This window comes from Scyliorhinus canicula, chromosome 12 (assembly GCF_902713615.1).
Source record: "Scyliorhinus canicula chromosome 12, sScyCan1.1, whole genome shotgun sequence".
Classification (NCBI taxonomy): Eukaryota; Metazoa; Chordata; class Chondrichthyes; order Carcharhiniformes; family Scyliorhinidae; genus Scyliorhinus; species Scyliorhinus canicula.
In genome coordinates this window covers 140256927-140275863 of record NC_052157.1, presented here as the reverse complement: position 1 = coordinate 140275863, position 18937 = coordinate 140256927, and the positions used below count along the sequence as shown (strand labels likewise).

At 46.4% G+C, this 18937-nt stretch overlaps 1 protein-coding gene across 1 annotated transcript in view; it reads right to left on the bottom strand.

Annotated features, from left to right (window-relative positions):
• The window catches only part of pipox (pipecolic acid oxidase), a 124811-nt gene that overhangs the window by 81442 nt on the left and 24432 nt on the right, over window positions 1-18937 (bottom strand). Inside the window, exon 2 of the mRNA XM_038814279.1 lies at window positions 1162-1310. Coding sequence (XP_038670207.1) covers window positions 1162-1310 — 149 coding nt within the window. The remainder of the gene's footprint in view (window positions 1-1161; window positions 1311-18937) is intronic.

The window sequence follows — 18937 nt, the reverse complement described above, 5'->3', positions numbered from 1 at the left end:
CACCAGCCAAGGGAGGATTGGACATGCTAATCATCAGCTGTTCTTGCCTGTGTTTGACTAAATGTTGCAGATCAATGTTTCTTTGTGTAAACCAGATTAAAGATAAACTGATTTGAAAGGCTAAGCTTACCTTCCTACTTCCACTGTCTGAACTGCTGAGTAATTCCAGCATTTGTTGCTCTTATTTCAGCTGATTAGATTCTGCCTCATCATCTGTTCCACACTGTTGTGCAACTGGCACCAATCCTATGCGCCCCCCCCCCCCCCCCCCCCCCCCCCTTGTATTCATGGGCATGAGCAACATGTACTCTGGAATTCTGAGGTCACCGTGACTACAGTGCAAGGACCTGATTGAATATCGCATTAGACCTGACCCTTGGATCCACAGCCTTCTTTCACAGAAGGTAAGAGGGGCAAGCAATGAATCCAAGGCTGGCATTTGAGCAAGATAAATTTAAAAAGGGTGTAAAGGAAAGGGCAGGGGAATACGAAGAAGCAGATGGGTCTTTCAGGGAGATGTCACACACAAAGCTTGACCGCCCTCTCCTCGAAAACTTCACAGTTGACAAAATGAAATACACCTACAGTACAGAGAAGACGATTGGGTCGTAGTCCAAAGTTGCCGATTTACACTTTCAGAAAAATAAACAGAATTGCTAAACTTTTTCAATTCCCATGTGGTAAAAGGTGAATTTGACCCAGTCATTCTAAACTATTCTAAATACTTCAGAACCACAATACAGCTCCCAAAACAATGGTAACCTCCCTGGAGTTCCACTGGTAAATGATTGAATTCTATCAATTCCCCAACTTTATGCAAATCTCACAGCATGAGAGTAACTGAGCTGCCAACACAGCAGTTGTGTAATTTACACAATTTCACTGAGTGCATAGTCCTCGCTTTACCGTTGTCCTTACTCAGGATAAATAGGTAATATAGTTTAATGTTTCTCTTGAAGCAGCTGATGGAAAATGCACATGTACATTTGGATTTTCAACTTAAATATTAAAGCTGTCATGTTTCCCTCCTACTTAAATTCCCAGGCACTGCGCAGCGTCAATAACACCGTCACTTTGACTTGCAGCTGACTGGAGAGTTGTTGAGTCAAACGTGGATGAAATTCCACACCTCAGCAAATGACTTCTCTGGAGCAGACATACCTGATCTATTAGCAGCGTCTTGCTATTTTTGCAGAGATGATAGGCTGTGTAAGAGCCCTGGATTCCTGCTCCAATAACGATCGTATCAAAGTCGCTGCACACGCCATTCCCTTCCGCCGCCATCTTCACCTCAAGTTTGGCAAATGGCCCTTTAAAGGGAAGTCGAAGGTCACCTTAATGAAAGCGGTAGCTATTGATTTAAACGACAGGCGCAAAGTTCTAATTTCTGCGCGCTCATAAAATTGACAAGAGTCATTTAAATGCTGAAACGCCCTGAAGGAAAAGCAACAGTTTGTGCTTTGTGCTTTGTGCCAGCAATCTTATCCTCCCGGCATCAGGAAATGAATAACTAATTCTCTCAGTCAGGGAGGGTTCTCTCTCTCCGAGGGAAGGGTAGGCCATTTGTACAGAATAAGCAGTGTGTGTGGTGGTTTTCTCAGGGTGTCTCACTGGCCCTCTTGTGCCACCCTGCCCTTCTGCAAGAGGGGATCTCTTCAGAACACGAGAAGGATAAATCTCTTGAAAGCAAACACAGATCCTTGACAGCAGAGCTGGCAGTTACAGGAAAGCAGGTTAACATTTTCCTCCCTAGCAGTTGGACCTGCTGAGTGTTTGTCACAGTCTCTGTATTTCCCCCTTCCACATTGATGTTAGATTTATTTTAAATTCTGTTATAATAGAGTCCCAATGCCGATGCCATTTGGGGACCTGTTATAAAGACTGTTATTTGCAAACAAAAACCAGTTTGTTTTTGTTTGCTAGGAGAATCGGCGCTCGTCGTTTCTAACGGCGACCGGCGACTCTCCAGACCGGATGGGCGGAGCGGCCTGCCGAACCCGACCGGTTCACGCCAGCGCCAACCACACCTGACCGCTGTGTGTGGGGCCTGTGGGGGGCGGAGCGAGGATCGAGCACATATATATACAATATGTACATCAGTGGGGACTACCACAATAATGTAACCTCTACAAAGCAGAGTTGTTTCAGAATGTCTTTGTACTTATTTTTTAATTAAGGGAAGACTCTGTGGAGACCTGGGTCAGTCTCCTGGGGACATTTAATTTAAAAAGTATTAAAAGCTGCTGCTGATGGGATAAAGTTTTGACAGGGGATTGTCTGGATTGGAGCCCTGTGTAGGTGCGGATTGGCCGATTGTTTTGATGGGAGAGTGATATATTATGTTTTATTCCCACAATGGAAATCAGAACACTAAAAAAAAAATCTTAAGATTTAGTGGACATTTAATTCACCCCTCCCCCTGGTTTCAGGTTAAATCTCAAATCTCTTCCCAATGCATTTGTTCTAAATTGGAGGGGGAATTTAAAAAATGCACACACAGGCCTTTTGGTCAGGGACACAGAAGTTTTTGGATTATCTGTGTGAACAGTTTTAAAATTTCTGTCAAAAGCTTTGGGCGCAATTCTCCCAAAGGGAGACAAACAGCCGACGCTGGAGTGAAACCCGGAGTGTTTCACTCCGGCGTCGGAGGCCGCACCTCGCCCTCTATTCTCCCCCCCCCCCCTCCCAGGGGGGTAGGAGCGGCGTTGCAAGAATTTTGCGCACCGGGCCTTGACGCTTGCGTCAAAGCGGCGCGCCGGGAATGACACGGCCGGCGGCGCGTGCGTGGTTGCCGTCTTCCCCTTCGCTACCTCCTGTGCACGCACGTGGTGCTCGATCCTCCCTCCGCCCCCCACAGGCCCCACACACAGCGGTCAGGTGTGGTTGGCGCTGGCGTGAACCGGTCGGGTTCGGCAGGCCTCTCCGCCCATCCGGTCCGGAGAGTCGCCGGTCGCCGTTAGAAACGACGAGCGCCGATTCTCCGAGCGGCCTGTCACAAAATGTGACACGCCATTTTGGGGGGGGTGGGAGAATCGCGGGGGGTGCCAGGGCGGCGTGGCGTGATTCGTATGTTAACCTGTGCAGAGGTGGAAGTAGCTTTGTGCAATGGCAATGATGGGCGACACGGTAGCACAGTGGTTATCACTGTTGCTTCACAGCGCCACGGTTCCAGGTTCGATTCCCGGCTTGGGTCACTGTCTGTGCGGAGTCTGCATGTTCTCCCCGTGGCCGCGTGGGTTTCCTCTGGGTGCTCCGGTGAACTCCCACAAGTCCCAAAAGATGAGCTTGTGAGGTGAATTGGACATTCTGAATTCTCCCTCAACCTGAACAGGCGCCGAAATGTGGCGACTAGGGGGATTTTCACAGTAATTTCATTGCAGTGTTAATGTAAGCCTACTTGTGACAATAATAAAGATTATTATTATTGCTGTTTGATTTCCAATGGTTGTTGTATGTGTTGGTTTGTTTACTTTAGCAAATGTAGAGTGTATTATTCCTTCCACATTGCTTTTGCTTTGTGCAGTCTTGTGCTCACTTCAGCTGTCAGGTTTTCAGAGTGCTTCGTGGATGCTGACACAAGCTTTATATTGGGAAATGCTGAATTCTAACTTCATTAGGATGTGGATGGATAGGTCTGTAATTAAATTTGTCCTGAGTAGGTTGACACCCAAAGACTAATGGTGAATTTGTCATATATTTCTCAAATGACATTCATAACCTTGCAGGGAACACATTCAATTTCAGCATTATTATTCCTGTTCCTTTCATAAATCAGAAACATAACACATGGAAATTTGGGCAACGCCTTTACTTGAGTTGTAAATTTAACATTAAGTGCAAACAAACGTACAGTTGGAAAAAGATGATCTGATTTTACTATTATATTCTATTTCACCACCATGAATAATTTCCCTTTCAATTAGTTCATCCTCACAGAATCTTGCGGAACATCTGTTTGGCCAGAGTATTTCAACAAGACAATAAAATGTGATCTCAGTATTGAACCGTATCCGCTTTTCCAATTCACTCATTGACTGCTGTCGCCAGTGACAGGCTTTCCCACTAATGAAGTGAAGACCTGATAACAAAGATATCAAACACCAATCCACTGTTAAAGAAACAATGCATGAATGTATTCGGGGGTTTAAGTTACCCTTTTGCCCTCACATAGAGAAATAATAAGGACTATCTGAAACAATTGTTGATTTTTAAACCCAACTAGATTCGGCCATAATCAGGCCAGAATCTGGGCCACATGTTGTTAAATTTGACAATAAAGTCGAGACAAGTGAGCAAGAAATGGAGATAGAGTTTTAATATTAGTGTGATCATTTCTATCTCTCCAAAAATGGTGAATGGACATAACTGAGAAGTTTGATTCAAGAAAAGATACATTTTGCTTCACATTGTAATGAGGTGATTTGCCTTTTCTGAACCTAGTATTAGCTCAAGGGGAAGATGTTAAAATATCAGCACAGACAAAGACCATCGATGAACTATCCTGGCTACCAGAAATGGTAGCACTTTAGGATTTGGAAGAAAAAGAAAAAATTGTTTGAATTAAGTCATTTAGCAAACTGATGACTATTTTTACCTATTTCAAAAGCAACTGCCTAGCACTGGCAGATGTAAACCTTTCTGAAGGGGGATGGAAGCATTGAAGTCATAGAATTTGTTTTTCTGGAGTTCTGGAGTATTATCCCACGGTCGCATTGTGGATAACACAATTGCTTCACAGCTCCAGGGTCCCAGGTTCGATTCCGGCTTGGGTCACTGTCTGTGCGGAGTCTGCACATCCTCCCCGTGTGTGCGTGGGTTTCCTCCGGGTGCTCTGGTTTCCTCCCACAGTCCAAAGATGTGCAGGTTAGGTGGATTGGCCATGATAAATTGCCCTTAGTGTCCAAAATTGCCCTTAGTGTTGGGTGGGGTTACTGGGTTATGGGGATAGGGTGGAGGTGTTGACCTTGGATAGGCTGCTCTTTCCAGGAGCCGGTGCAGACTCGATGGGCTGAATGGCCTCCTTCTGCACTGTAAATTCTATGAAAATCTATGAAAATATGATAATGTATTTGCTTGTATTTCTAACATTGTCATGGAGTCACAGACACATTGGGCTGGATTCTCTGTTTGGGAGACTAAGACCCCCATGCTGGCGTGAAAACGCCAAGAAAATTGGGCAAAACAGCCACCAATTCCCTGTTTTGCTGGGGGCTAGCAGGGAGGCAGTGTAGAGCTCGCAGCTTTAGCTGATGATCTGGCCCTGAGCACGTCTGGTTCCGTGGCAGCGCGTGAGCACGGTGACAGCCTACAGCGGCCACGCTGTGCTCCATGGCGGACTCAACTCGCGGACCCGGATTGCAAAAGTAATGCCCCCCTTCAGCTGCTTGTGCGCCTCGGTCCATCTGCCCACAGTGCCCCCTGCTCGCGGATTGGCCCTCCCCCGACTGTGGCGGCCCCGAACTGAGTACGCAGCCACCACGCGACATTCCCAGGCGGTGTGAGCACACGTGACTCACGCTGTCGGGAACTCGGCCGGTCGGAGACGGAGCATCATGGGGCGGGCCTCAGGCAATGGCTTGAAGCCGTGGATAATCGGCGCGGCGTGCTCCTAGAGTACGCCGCTTTTCAGGGGCGGAGAATACAAAAACTGGTGCTACTCCCGATATTGCCGTCAAAAAGGATTCCCGCCCCATTGCCGAACGTGATTTCGGCGATAGGGCGCGGAGAAACCAGCCCCTTACCTTTATTGGAAAGTGAGGCATATGCATTTCTCATTTGTCCCGACCAAGTTATGGAAAAGATAAAAATCAGATATATAAAAACTTATGACCAAATAGGTGTGGCAATCTAAAATGGCCGCCCACAAAGGATAATGGGAATTCTGGTCAAGTTGGGACACAAACAGTACACAGTCCCTGTGTATCGGGCAAAGGAAAACCAGAGCGCACTGAAACTTGCACCTGGTAAAGGTCAATCACTGATTTCCCCAGGACAATAGACTCAAATTAAGGAATAGCATCAGTAGCAGACTCCCCGGCGTCGCTTCTCCTCATTTGAAAAGGCATACGTACTTGGGACAATGGTAACTGGGACCCGCCCAGCCATCGAGGTACCCGCCCTTAATTAGCCAGAATCGATTAGGATGATCAAGACCCTATCGATTCATTGGATCCTGAGTTAGTACAGCACACAAGGGCGTGAAAGAGGAGAAGGGTAAGAGGCCCTGCGCAATGGGGAACGGTCTCTTTTAGGACCGGCCTGTGCCGACAGCAATTGCAGCTAACGACCAGCCAGGTTCAAGACCCGTGATCGCTACCTGCGCCGAGCCGCAGCCGAGACGAACCTGACGACTGCCAGCCCACACACGTGGAGACTCAGATAAAGGCCTTATCTACTCGCACAGAGCCGGTCATCCAAATGTTAAGTCAAGATCATCTTAGTTGATAGGTGTAGTTTAATGCGTAGCCGCGTGTATCATTGCACATAGAGATACGTCTTGTGTTTAATAATAAACTGTCTTTTGAACTAACTTACTGGTTGTGTGATCATTTGGTCAATACAAGAAACATACTCGCAGCTTGTGGTTATTATTAGCAACATTATTGGCGACTCTGGCGAGACTCGATTAGAAGTGACTTTGGTACTCCGAAAGAGTCCACAACTTGAATTAAATTGGAAAAATCAAAAACAAACCACAAGCGCAAATTTTGTATTGGCCAAATAACCGAATTTCGGAAGTGTGCACTAACCACCTGCGTAACTAACAGGGAAGGGTAAGGTAAACTCATCAGACATGCATGCAGATCTAGAGGGATTGTGAACCGGAATACAGCCACAAGCCGTGCCCATTGTTTGATCGACTCCTTATTCCCCTGTTCCTAATTAAAAGTAGAGAAGAGATGGCAGTGCAATTAGTAGAGAAGATGATGAATCCGCAGCAGCCAATCGAGGTTATAGTAGTTGACAAGTCAGAGCAGTGCCCCATATGGGAGGATGTGTTGAGGAAGTATTTAAAGGGGAAAGGATGGTCCCTTTGGTCGAATTTTTGTACAAACACCGAGTCAGGTCCAGGGAAGATGGGACAAACTTGGTGGGAGAATCTATGTGGGATTTACAAGAAGTAGCCGATGGCAATAGTGTGCTGCTTGGCTCAGTTCCGAGGAACCGAGGTGGTCGTAGAGAAACTCCGTGGTCAGTTAAGAGAGCAGGAGGAGGAAAATAAGAGAAACAATGAGGAACTCCGGGAGATGTTAGCCGTTAAGGAAAGAGAAATCGCCACTGTTAAACGCACCCACCAGTCCTGTATAGTGCACCTCAGCAGCTTCCGAACCCAGTACAACAAGGCCTATCAAGACACACAACGTGCGGTCTTGGTAAGAGAGGAGAATAGCAACAGTAGCAGACTCCCCGGCGCCGCTAACAAACTAACAAACAAATGTGCCGATTTAGAGGCAGCTTTAAGAGCGCTCCACCAGTCCACTAAGGCAAAGTACCGCTGACCACACCAAGTGCCAGCGAGAGATAGACAGACTTCAATCACTACTTTCAGTTCAAAATGGCTTTAATTGTACCTTCAGGACAGTAGGGAAAGAGGAAGAGATGGCTGATTGGGTAGAGTTAAAGGAGAGCGCGCACATGTACGTAGACAGAACTGAAGGTCGAAAGCAACCTCCATCCATTCCAAAAAGAAAAGCACCAGCGGCCCCGACTGAACAGGTCGCATCAAACCCAACGAGTAGTGAAACTGCCCCGGCACCCATGAATCCGGTCACTGCAGAAAGAAGGATAAGGGATCATATAGGTCCAGCTATCACCTACACCATCCCACTCATGATAACCCAGTTAAGGGACGCCTGCAATAAGATCACATCAATTGAGCCCACTGCAGACCCGCATAGCTTCTTTGTGGAGGTGCGCCAACAGGAGGTTATGTATGGTTTCGATGAGAGGGAGGAAGCAAAATTAATTGTAATGAGCCTTAGCCAGTCCGTAAGATCAGCTTTACCTGAACCCCAAAATGTAGGAGGAGGAACCCTAGACGAAATGAGGAACTCCATATTAGCTGCTATCGGCTATAATAAAGGAGATCCAGTAGGGGGTTTGAACAAATGTAGACAGAAGAAAGGGAAACATCCGACTGCCTTTTCCAGTCACCTCCGGATACATTTCAAGGCAGTTTTTGGGGAATTAAACTGCGCCAACGTCGATGCTGAGGACATCACTAAATGGCACTTTAGTTTTGCATGCCACAGATGCAGGCAAAAGGGCTTCTGCAAACTATAATCCAGCAGATCACACATACAATGAGGCATGGGTACTCAGATGTCTCTCTGGGGCATGGGAACAGTCACTACAGGAACAGATAGAACAGAATGGATTAGAAGGCACCATGCACCCAGTAAGACGTAGTCAGGAACCCGCATGGATAAATGATGGCAGGAGAGAGGAACAATACCCCAGAGAACAGTATCCCAGAGCACAGGGTTCACCCCATGCACCACGAGGGTCATGTTATATTTGTAGACAAACAGGACACTTCGATTGTAGACAAAATCTCCCACCCTCCAGTCAGGATACCACCGAGCAGCTATTAGAGATCGAGGCCAAAACCCCCACCTGGTGGGAAAACTTTGTAAAACAGAACCCCCTCTCCTACATGGTCGAGACCCTCCTCCTGATTACAGTAATATACATTGTCATCCTCATATTCCAGCTCCGCAAATGGAAGGCAAAAGACTCCCACCCCCCGATATACACGGTCCGAGCCCCCCTTTTCGGAATTCAATAAAAAGGTACCCTGAAAATGTACAACTTATAATCGAATGTAACAACCGCTGCTGGAATGAGCCTTTTGTGCCTTTGTATTAATAATAAGGATAAGTAGAATGAATGAGGTGCTGCTGCTTTAAATTTTGTGTTGTAAATAAAGTTCTTTAATGTGTGAGCAAGCAGCATGAGTGTAGGTTAGTTTAGAAAGGTTAGTTAGAAATGAACTGTCTGTATATGAATTTAATTTAAATGAGACAATAATTGGAAATGGATTTAATGCTGATAAACTGTATGTAATCATAATGAATTAGGTAAAACTGTGCAATGAATTTTAGGGCAGAGTAGAGTAGGACCTGAACTGACTGACAGGTGGCCGGCACAGTAAGGTAGAGATGGGCTCTAGTCTGTGATCCATCACGCTCCGCATTCAGGATTAAGAGGATGGATATGTGGCCATCTAAAATGGCCGCCCACAAAGGATAATGGGAATTGTGGTCAAGTTGGGGCACAGACGGTACACAGCCCCTGTGTATTGGGCAAAGGAAAACCAGACCGAACTGAAACTTGGATCTGTTAAAGGTCAATCACTGATTTCCCCAGGACAATAGACTCAAATTAAGGAATAAAAACAGTAGCAAACACCCCAGCACCGCTTCCCCTTATTTGAAAAGGCATACGTACTTGGGACAATGGTAACTAGGACCCGCCCATCCATTGAGGTACCCGTCCTTAATTGCCCAGAATCGATTAGGGTGATCGAAACCTCATCGATCCATTGGATCCTGAGTTAGTACCGCACAAAAGGGCGCGAAAGAGGATAAGGATAAGAGGCCCTGCACACGAGGGATCGGTCTCTTTTGGGACCGGCCTGTGCGCACACCAATTGCAGCATAATGACCAGCCAAGTTCAAGACTGCGATCGCTACCTGAGAGATACGAGCCGCAGCCGAGATGAACCTGGCGACTTCCAGCCAACACATGCAGGCCTCAGATACAGGCCTTATCTACTCGCACAGTGTCGGTCACCCAGAAGTTGAGTAACGATCATCTTAGTTGATAGGTGTAGTTTAATGCGTAGCTGCGTGTATCATTGCACATAGTGATAAGTCTTATGTTTAATAATAAACTATCTTTTGAAGTAACATATCAGTTGTGTGGTCATTTGGTCAATACAAGAAACATACTGGCAGCTTGTGGTTTGTTAATAAAAGGAGCAACATAGGGAAGAAAATCTGAAAGATTTTTCTTATTCTGCTAGGCAATCCAAATTAGTCCAGGTCGAATCCAGGGACAGCACGGTAGCACTGCTGCCTCACAGCGCCAGGGACCCGGTTCCATTCCAGCCTTGGGTGATTGTCTTTGGGGAGTTTGTACGTTCTCCCTGTGACTGCATGGAGTTCGCCCGGGTGCTCCGGTTTCCTCCCACTGTCCAATGATGTGCTGGTTAGGTGGATTGGCTATGCTAAATTGCCCCATGGTGTCCAAAAGGATAGGTTGGGTTGTGGGGGTGTGGACCAGGGTAGGGTGCTCTTTCAGAGGGTCAATGCAGACTCAATGGGCTGAATGGCCTCCTTCTACACTGTCGGGATTCTATTATTCTATGAAATACAACTTATATTACTTGGTATAAAAGCAGAAGGGCATCGGTTAGCTCAGTTGGCTGGTTAGTGATGCAGACTAACGCCAACAGTGCAGGTTCAATTTCTGTACCAGCTGAGGTTATTCATTAAGGCCTGGCTTTCTCAGCCTTGCTCCTTGTCTGAGGTGTGGTGACCCTCAAGATAAATTACCACCAGTCAACTCTTAAAAGGGGAGAGCAGCCTATGGTCCTCTGGTGATATTTACAGAAAAGCAGAAACTGCTGAATAAATACAGCAGGTCTTGAGCATCTGTAGAGAGAGAAGCAGAGTTAGCGCTTCAAGTCCATGTGACTCTTATTGACCTCCACCCTCGCCAGAACCCTGTACAGCTCTCTTTTAAAGGCATCCTATTATTTTACTGACCTCAAATTGAATCAAGTCAACATTTCTCCAAAGCATAGAGAGATAGGCCTTAAGCTTAGCTGGTTAGCTAAGGTGTGTTAAAAGGGGAAATCATCCTAGAGGCTTTTTGCTGAACATTTTCTGAAGCTTCAATGGCATCCATTATGTGGGCATAAGTATTCTAAATTAGGTCTAACCTTTTTCAGTTTTGTACAAGTACAACGTAAGCCGGAATTTTACAGTGCCTCCTGCTGGCAGGATCTTTGGTCCGGCTGAAGTCAATAGAGTTTTGAGTGGTTCACTGCATCCTCTGGCCCCACCCCCAATGCGATGGTCCCAGAAAAATCCCCCCAGAGAATATTTTGTTTTATAATGAATAGTCCTGAGGATGCCGTCCAGATCCCTATGCTTTAAATGTACAGCAATGAAGATATACAGCTTCATTGCACTGATAGTGACCCTTAAGAGATTATTGAACAATGATAATATGATCTTTTTCTTCTATGGACGTTCTGTTCTCTGTAAGATGGTATGTATATTTAGAATTGATCCTGTCTACATGCAAAACACTGCACTTGTCTAAGTTAAAGACTACATGCCAAATGCAGGCTTATTCTCACAACATGTTTGCAGTTGTTGATTCTCTTCTACAGTTCCAATACTTCCACATAGCTGCTGAAAAACCTAACATCGTTAGCCCAGCTAATAAGGTATATATACATTATTAGTATAGCTAAATTAAAAGCAATTCTGATAACACTGATGGAACTTGTGAGGCCACTTTAAGTCCATCTTGAAGCATATTCACAGCCATTGATAACAACTTTCCATCTTCAACCAGGTACACAATTCTTCATTTAGGAATAGATTCCCATTGGCCCTCATATTCTGTCTTCTGGAGTAGCCTATTGTGAAATGCCTTATCAAATGCTTTCTGAACTTACAGGTGGTCTCCTTATCCTCTGGGTTGCTAGCTTCTTCAAAGATGTATTAAAATTGCCAGACATGGTCTTTTTCCCCAGCACAGTGCTGAATGTCCTGAATGACACCTTCACAGTCAAGGTGATCGTATAGAGCTTCTCGTGATCCCTTGCAGCATCTGTCTGATAGCTAAACTGAAATGAATATCCCTATAGCTCTGGTTCCGTCTTGTCATAATCTTTGAAAATTGGAGCCACACATGCATCCTTCCAGTCCAAGGGAACAATCTCTTGACTCCAACAAGCTATTAAAGATGTAGGCAAGTATCTCCTTAAGGACCTTCAGATGCGATTGCAGATACCATTCGCACTGACAAATGGTCACTAGCTGCAGTGAAGGTCACTATACATGATATCATTTATGTGGATGGGAGCATCGCATAATCAGGTGGTGAGACGACCTTGTATTGTCATATGCAAAGAACCAAGTGAATTCACCACACTTTCCTCTTGCCGCATCAGCTTCTATTTCAAAGCAAGTCCAAGAACGACTGATTCAGAATATAAGTTAGAAACAGAACTCCAACATGTTTGGCCTTGGCTTTACTTCAAAAGACCCTTTATTCACAGCTGTCATTCTTTCATTAGCACCATCTCTGATTCCTGAACTCCTCTGAGGTGTATGCAGAGGTGTATGCATTCAGTGTGGAGGATATTGGACCCACTGTAGTGGATATTGATCATCCAGATCTACTGAAGGTTGATTACAATCTTCGTGCTCCAAAAGAAGAGCAGATGGTGCTCAATGAGTAAATAAACAGCGCTATCCATATGGGTTCTGCTGCATTATTTACCGGGTGTAATAAAATGTTATTATTTAAGTTACATTTTTTTAAAATGGGGAAGCAATGGTGTAGTGGTATTGCTGCTGGACTAGTAATCCAGAGACCCAGGATAATGATCTGGGACCCAGATTCGAATCCCACCACAGCAGGTGGTGGAATTTAAACTCAATAAAATATCTGGAATTAAAAGTTTAACGGTGACCATGAAACCATTGTTGACTGTTGTAAAAACTAACGTCCTTGAGGGAAGCATTTCTGCCATCTTTACCTCATCTGGCCTATATGTGACTCCAGATGCACAGCAATGTCTCTTAAAAAATGCCACTCAGCTAGGGGGGGGCTTTGCCCCCCGACGATGTCTCGGGCGCTGATCGCCCTGATTCTTAAGCGGGACAAGGATCCCCAGCAGTGTGGGTTGTACAGGCCGATCTCACTCTTGAATGTGGACGCCAAGCTGTTGGCAAAAGATCTTAGCCATGAGGATAGAGGACTGTGTGCCGCAGGTTATCCACGAGGATCAAACAGGGTTTGTGAGGGGGAGGCAGCTGAACACTAACATACGGAGGCTCTTAGGGCAGCATGGTAGCATGGTGGTTAGCATCAATGCTTCACAGCTCCAGGGTCCCAGGTTCGATTCCCGGCTGGGTCACTGTCTGTGCAGAGTCTGCACGTCCTCCCCGTGTGTGCGTGGGTTTCCTCCGGGTGCTCCGGTTTCCTCCCACAGTCCAAAGATGTGCGGGTTAGGTGGATTGGCCATGCTAAATTGCCCGTAGTGTCCTAATAAAAGTAAGGTTAAGGGGGGGGGGTTGTTGGGTTACGGGTATAGGGTGGATACGTGGGTTTGAGTAGGGTGATCATTGCTCGGCACAACATCGAGGGCTGAAGGGCCTGTTCTGTGCTGTACTGTTCTATGTTCTAAGTTTTTTGGTGTTTATTGCGTTATTCTGTAAAGCTGGTTTGTGGGGGCGTGTGTGTGTGACAGTGCAGAAAATCTTTGTAACAGCAGTTTTAAAATATCTTCACTGGACCATGAAAAAGACGGTTCCCAGATTTGGGTATCATCCCTGTGTTCTATAGGTTGATCTTAGATTAGGATAAATGGTCGGCACAACATCCTGGGCCGAAGGGCCTGTACTGTTCTGTACTGTTCTATGTTCTATGTTGTATGGTAACTATAGCTATTCAATTTGAATGTTGTTTGAGGAACAGCAGAAGTCTTACAGATTTCAGGTATTGTAGATACATGTTCCATACAAACTATGTGTGTTTGGCAATTCATCCATCTTAATTGCGTGAGAGTAGAGTCATCTGGTTTGTGTGTATTTGTCTTTTTAAAAAAACTTTAATAAATAATCTTTAATAATTGTCACACCACGACTGGGCTATTTATTCTCACTGGGGTTTTACTTGTCTCTTCACGCTGAAACAAAACAAAACACAACTCTACACCCCACGAACCGGTGTTCCAAGTAAGGGTATTCTCGCAGATAACATTAGTGTGCGTCGTGACACATGTAATTAAGACACGGTGACACAGTGGTTAGCGCTGCTGCCTCACAGCGCCAGGGACCTTGGTTCGATTCCGACCTCGGTGTCTGTGTAGAGTCTGCACGTTCTCCTCGTGTCTGTGTGGGTTCCCTCCGGGTGCTCCTGTTTCCTCCCACAGTCCAAAGATGTGCAGGTTAGGTAGATTGGCCATGCTAAATTGCGCCGAATTGTACAAAGGTTAGGTGGGGTTACAGGGATAGGAGATTGGGTCTGTGTCGGGCGGTGTTTCAAATGGTCCATGCAGTCTCAATGGGCCAAATGGCCTTCTTCTGCACTTTTGTAGGCTTGTGTATTTTTCAGCCGAAGAAAATAAAATGTAATCTGGTCACTAAGTATGCAGTACCAGTTACAACCTCTTGATGGCCTACTCCTTCCAGGCATCCCTGAATAGAGGTAACATAAGTGCTATGTTTGCTCAGGGGCTGATTTGTTCCCACAACAATACTACACATGCATTCACAGCAGGCTCACTAAGTGGTGGAGAATCAACATGCGTTTATGTGACAATGTGAACATTTCTGATGGGTTTTATCAAATATTGTGTTTGCAATTAGCACGATAACAGCAAATTCTCTCATTGTGGTTCCAGTAGATACTAGTATAAACACAGAATGAACACTCTAACTTAGATAGGGAAGATTTCAAAGGTCACTTTGATGGTTAAAATTGGTGCCAACATCAATTAGGGACTGCACAATCTCCTGCAATGAAGGCAGAGACTGTTTTAAGGTTAATCTCCCAAAAACAGGCAAGGCAGAAATATTTTATTCAAGAACAGTGCCAAGACAGGCACAAGACAGATGAGATGGGCGGATTGTTTAAGGAGAATTTCTGCTCCATAAGGCATGACTGAGAATTAATAGGCGTGCCTAAACTCCTAAATAGGTGGGATAGATTTTACTATCAGGATGGGCATGAGAGGGGAGAGATGGGGTTAGCCTTGCAGAGAGTTTACAACCTGATAAGTCAAGTGAAAACTGCTAAACCAGGCATGGTATGAGCCCATCTAGGCATAGGACATATGTGAGAGACTGAGTAATAAGCCTGGCAAAGTTATTAGGGGACTAATCTTACAGGTTTTGAAAAGAGCACACAGATCATGATGCTCAAATAACAAACTAAGCCCATTCAATGGAACACAGGAAGTACTTCAACTACGTGCTACCTGCTCATTTGATTGCTAAGTGCAGTCAGTACTAAGGCATTGTTCATTGGCAGTAGCATCAGTAGAAGGTGCAAAATAATAACTTGTTAATACAGATGCTGGCAGTCATCGAGGAAGTGAATCTAACCTGGGACATGGGGAAGGATAATACAACCTGGGAAAGAGCTGGCTGCAAGGGCCTTGGTCTCTGCATTGGAAGTCTTGATGGAGAAGATGGAGTGTAGGAGAGATGGCCTTCATCAGCAGGGACCCAGGAGGCCCTCCAGATACATGATGGAAAGGCAATGGGAACAGATAGCTGTGAAAGTCATTCCCAAGAGTCAAGTTCAGAGAACCCAAATGTAGTTCACAAGAATGACCTCACATGTCTGGCCAAGGGCAATGAATACATCTTCAAATGTCACATCCGACCAAGCCTCAACAGTTACTCAAATTACCACACAAAATCATCTCCCAACAATATCTATCAATCAGCACTCAGACTCATACCTAACATAGTCATAGCTTCATCTCACCCTTATACTCAATAGGGAATCCCATTGGTAATGGTGGACCTCTGTGAAACGTGCCGTGGGGGGGGCAGAAAATTTTCCATATACCTCCAAGTCAGGTTGGTGTGTGGCTTGGAGGGAAACTTACAGGTGGTGGCGTTCCCATGCACCTGCTGCTCTTGTCCTTCAAGGTGGCAGAGGATGTGAGTTTGGAAGTGGCTGTCAAAGCAGGCTTCAGGGGCACGATTCTCCGACCCCCACGCCGGGTGGGAGAATCGTGGGAGTGCCGGGTGATTCACGCCACGCCGCCCTGGCACCCGCCGCGATTCTCCCACCCCCCCAAAACGGCATGTCGCGTTTTGCGACAGGCCACTCGGAGAATCGCCGCTCCAGTCGAGCGGCGATTCTCCAGCCCGGATAAGCCGAGCGGCCTGCCTAATCCGACCAGTTCATGCCGGCGCCAACCACACCTGGTCGCTGCCGGCGTGAACGGCGTGCGACTGCTGCGTGTGGGGGGGCGGAGGGAGGATCGAGCACCAGGGGGGTGCTCAGGAGGGGTCTGGCCCACGATCGGTGCCCATCGGTGCCCACCGATCGTCGGGCCAGCGTCTCTGAAAGACGCACTTTTCCCTCCGCCGCCCCGCAAGATCAATCCTCCATGTCTTGCGGGGCAGCGGAGGGGAGGACGGCAGCCGCGCATGTGCGGGTTGGCACCGGCCAACATGCGCATGCGCGGGTGATGTCATTTAGGCGCCACTGGCCGCGTCATTCAGGCGGCGCCACTTTGACACGGGCATCAAGGCCCGGCGTGCGAGATTGATGTGCCGCCGCTCCTAGCCCCCTGGAGGTGGGAGAATAGGGGGCGAAGAGCAGCCTCCGACGCCGGAGTGAAACACTCCAGTTTTCACTCCGGCGTTGGCACTTTGTCTCCCTTTGGGAGAATCGCGCCCCAGGAGTTGCTTCAAAGTATCTTTAAATGGTACACACTGCTGCCACCATGTCGTGGGAGTGAATCCTATTGTGTTGGATAGGATGTTTGATCAAGCAAACCTCCTTGTCCTGGATGCTGTTGGCTGTAAACCGAGAGGTCACGTGAGAACATGATGACCCGGCGACATAAGTGTTCATGTGGCGGGAGCACGAGAGTTATCCCGAGCAGAGCATAAATACTGTACGTAACTGTTGAGCCGAGCCTTCCAAAAATATGAGTTGTTTGTCTTCCAGACAGGAGGAAAAGGAGACCCTGCTGTCATCCTAAAACAATTTGAGAACATTTGCATGCATTCAATTCCATGAACCAAAGAGCAGATGAGTCAATAATATAAATTTAGAGTTCCCAATTCATTTTTTCCAAGTAAGGGGCAATTTAACGTGGCCAATCCACCTTCCCAGCACATCTTTGGGTATGGGAGCGAAACCCACGCAAACACGGGGAGAATGTGTAAACTCCACACAGACCGTGACCCAGAGCCGGGATTGAACCTGGGACCTCGGCGTCTTGAGGCAGCAATGCTAACCACTGTGCCATCAGTCAATATAATCTTCCATCGCCATCCTAAAAATAGTGGCAAAGAAATGTACTCTCCGAACTCTCACTGAAGACCTAATCAGGGGTTGCATAGTTTGTGGAATATATAGCAATATAGTCCACAAGCAGCTCCTGCAAGAAAAAGACTTAAACATTACAAGTAGCCATCAATATCTATGTTAAATGAACAATTGGAGAAGCAAAGCAGAGAGTTTAGATGGGACACCGAGATTTTTGCAGTACAGGAGGCACCCGTCTCCGACAGAACAGCTTGTTTAGCATATGGTAAAACATGCAGGAAATTGAACCACTTTGCTAAATGCTGCAGATCTAAACTACATCAGCCACCCTCTCCTGTCAGGAGCATGGCAGATGATTGATCCTCGAGGGCTAGGCGCCTCAGGAAGGTCAATGAATTGGAGTTCAACCAAACCAGTGAAGTTAGAGAGCCTCCAACAACACTCTATTGTGACAGTGTCACGGTAAAGTGTGAGATCTTTATCACTCTCAACATATTTAACAGTAAAGCCAGACTTAAAGTTAAGATTAATACTGGAGTGAAGGACAACGTACTATCCAGCCAAAGGTTATGGGAAGTTGACCCAAATGCGGCACCAGATCCCAGCACCCAGATGCACCTTGTGGCTTATTGTGGACAGACAATCCACACTGAAGGTGTAGCAACCCCCCACTGCACACAAGGAAGTTTCAAGTTCCATTTAGCTGACCAGAACTTAACGTCTCTACTAGGACTTCAGGATCACGTTGCATTGGGGCTCATTTAGCTTTGCCCAGAAGTGCATGCTCTACAACGCCAAGCCGCAGAGATGACAGCGTATAGAGGTCTCCTCAACTCTGACATCATTGGTAAGCTACCAGTTGTATACCATATGAGACTAGATGACTAGGTACCACCAATGGTCTGTGCTCCAAGAAGAGTACCGGTAGCCATGAAGCAAAAAGTCATTCATGGGCTGCATCGGATGATGGCACTCGGTGTCATAACCCCTGAAGACGGAATGGGTTTCAGCAATGGTGCGGCCAGGATATGCATTGACCAGCACACCTAAGCAAAGAGCTGCTTGGGCCACATCACCCTATGAAGACAGTGGAACAGGTGATGGCAGACATGCAAAATGCTGAGGTGTTCAGCATTCGCAATGCGAAATATGGGTTGTGGCAGATCCCATTAGAACAATCCTCAAAACTAACCACATTCATGTCTCCAAAAGGCAGATATCATTTTCCTGTCTGCTGTATGGGATCTCCACCGGCAATGAGGTTTTCCAGCGGTGCATGGAGCAACTCCTTGCAGACCAACCTTGCGAGATCATTGTTGATGAAATTCTTGTTTGAGCTCACAGTATGCAAGAGCGATGCACGTTTTTGTCCTGTCCTTGACAGAATCAGGACCACCCGATTAAAACTGAATCCTGCAAAATGCAGATTCCTGGTCAACCAGGGACCTGATGTGGGCCATTTACATACAGCCAGTGGTGTAAAGCCTGATCCAGCCAGGGAAATGGCAAATGATAGATGGCCACATCTCTGGACTTTACAGCCCTTTGTGAGCATGGCAGATTTTCTTTCTAAGTTCATTCCATGCTATAGTAGACCTCTGTTAACTCTTCCACAAGGACATCAAATTGTGCTGGCAAGAGAACCATACAAAGGTCTTCAGCAGACTCA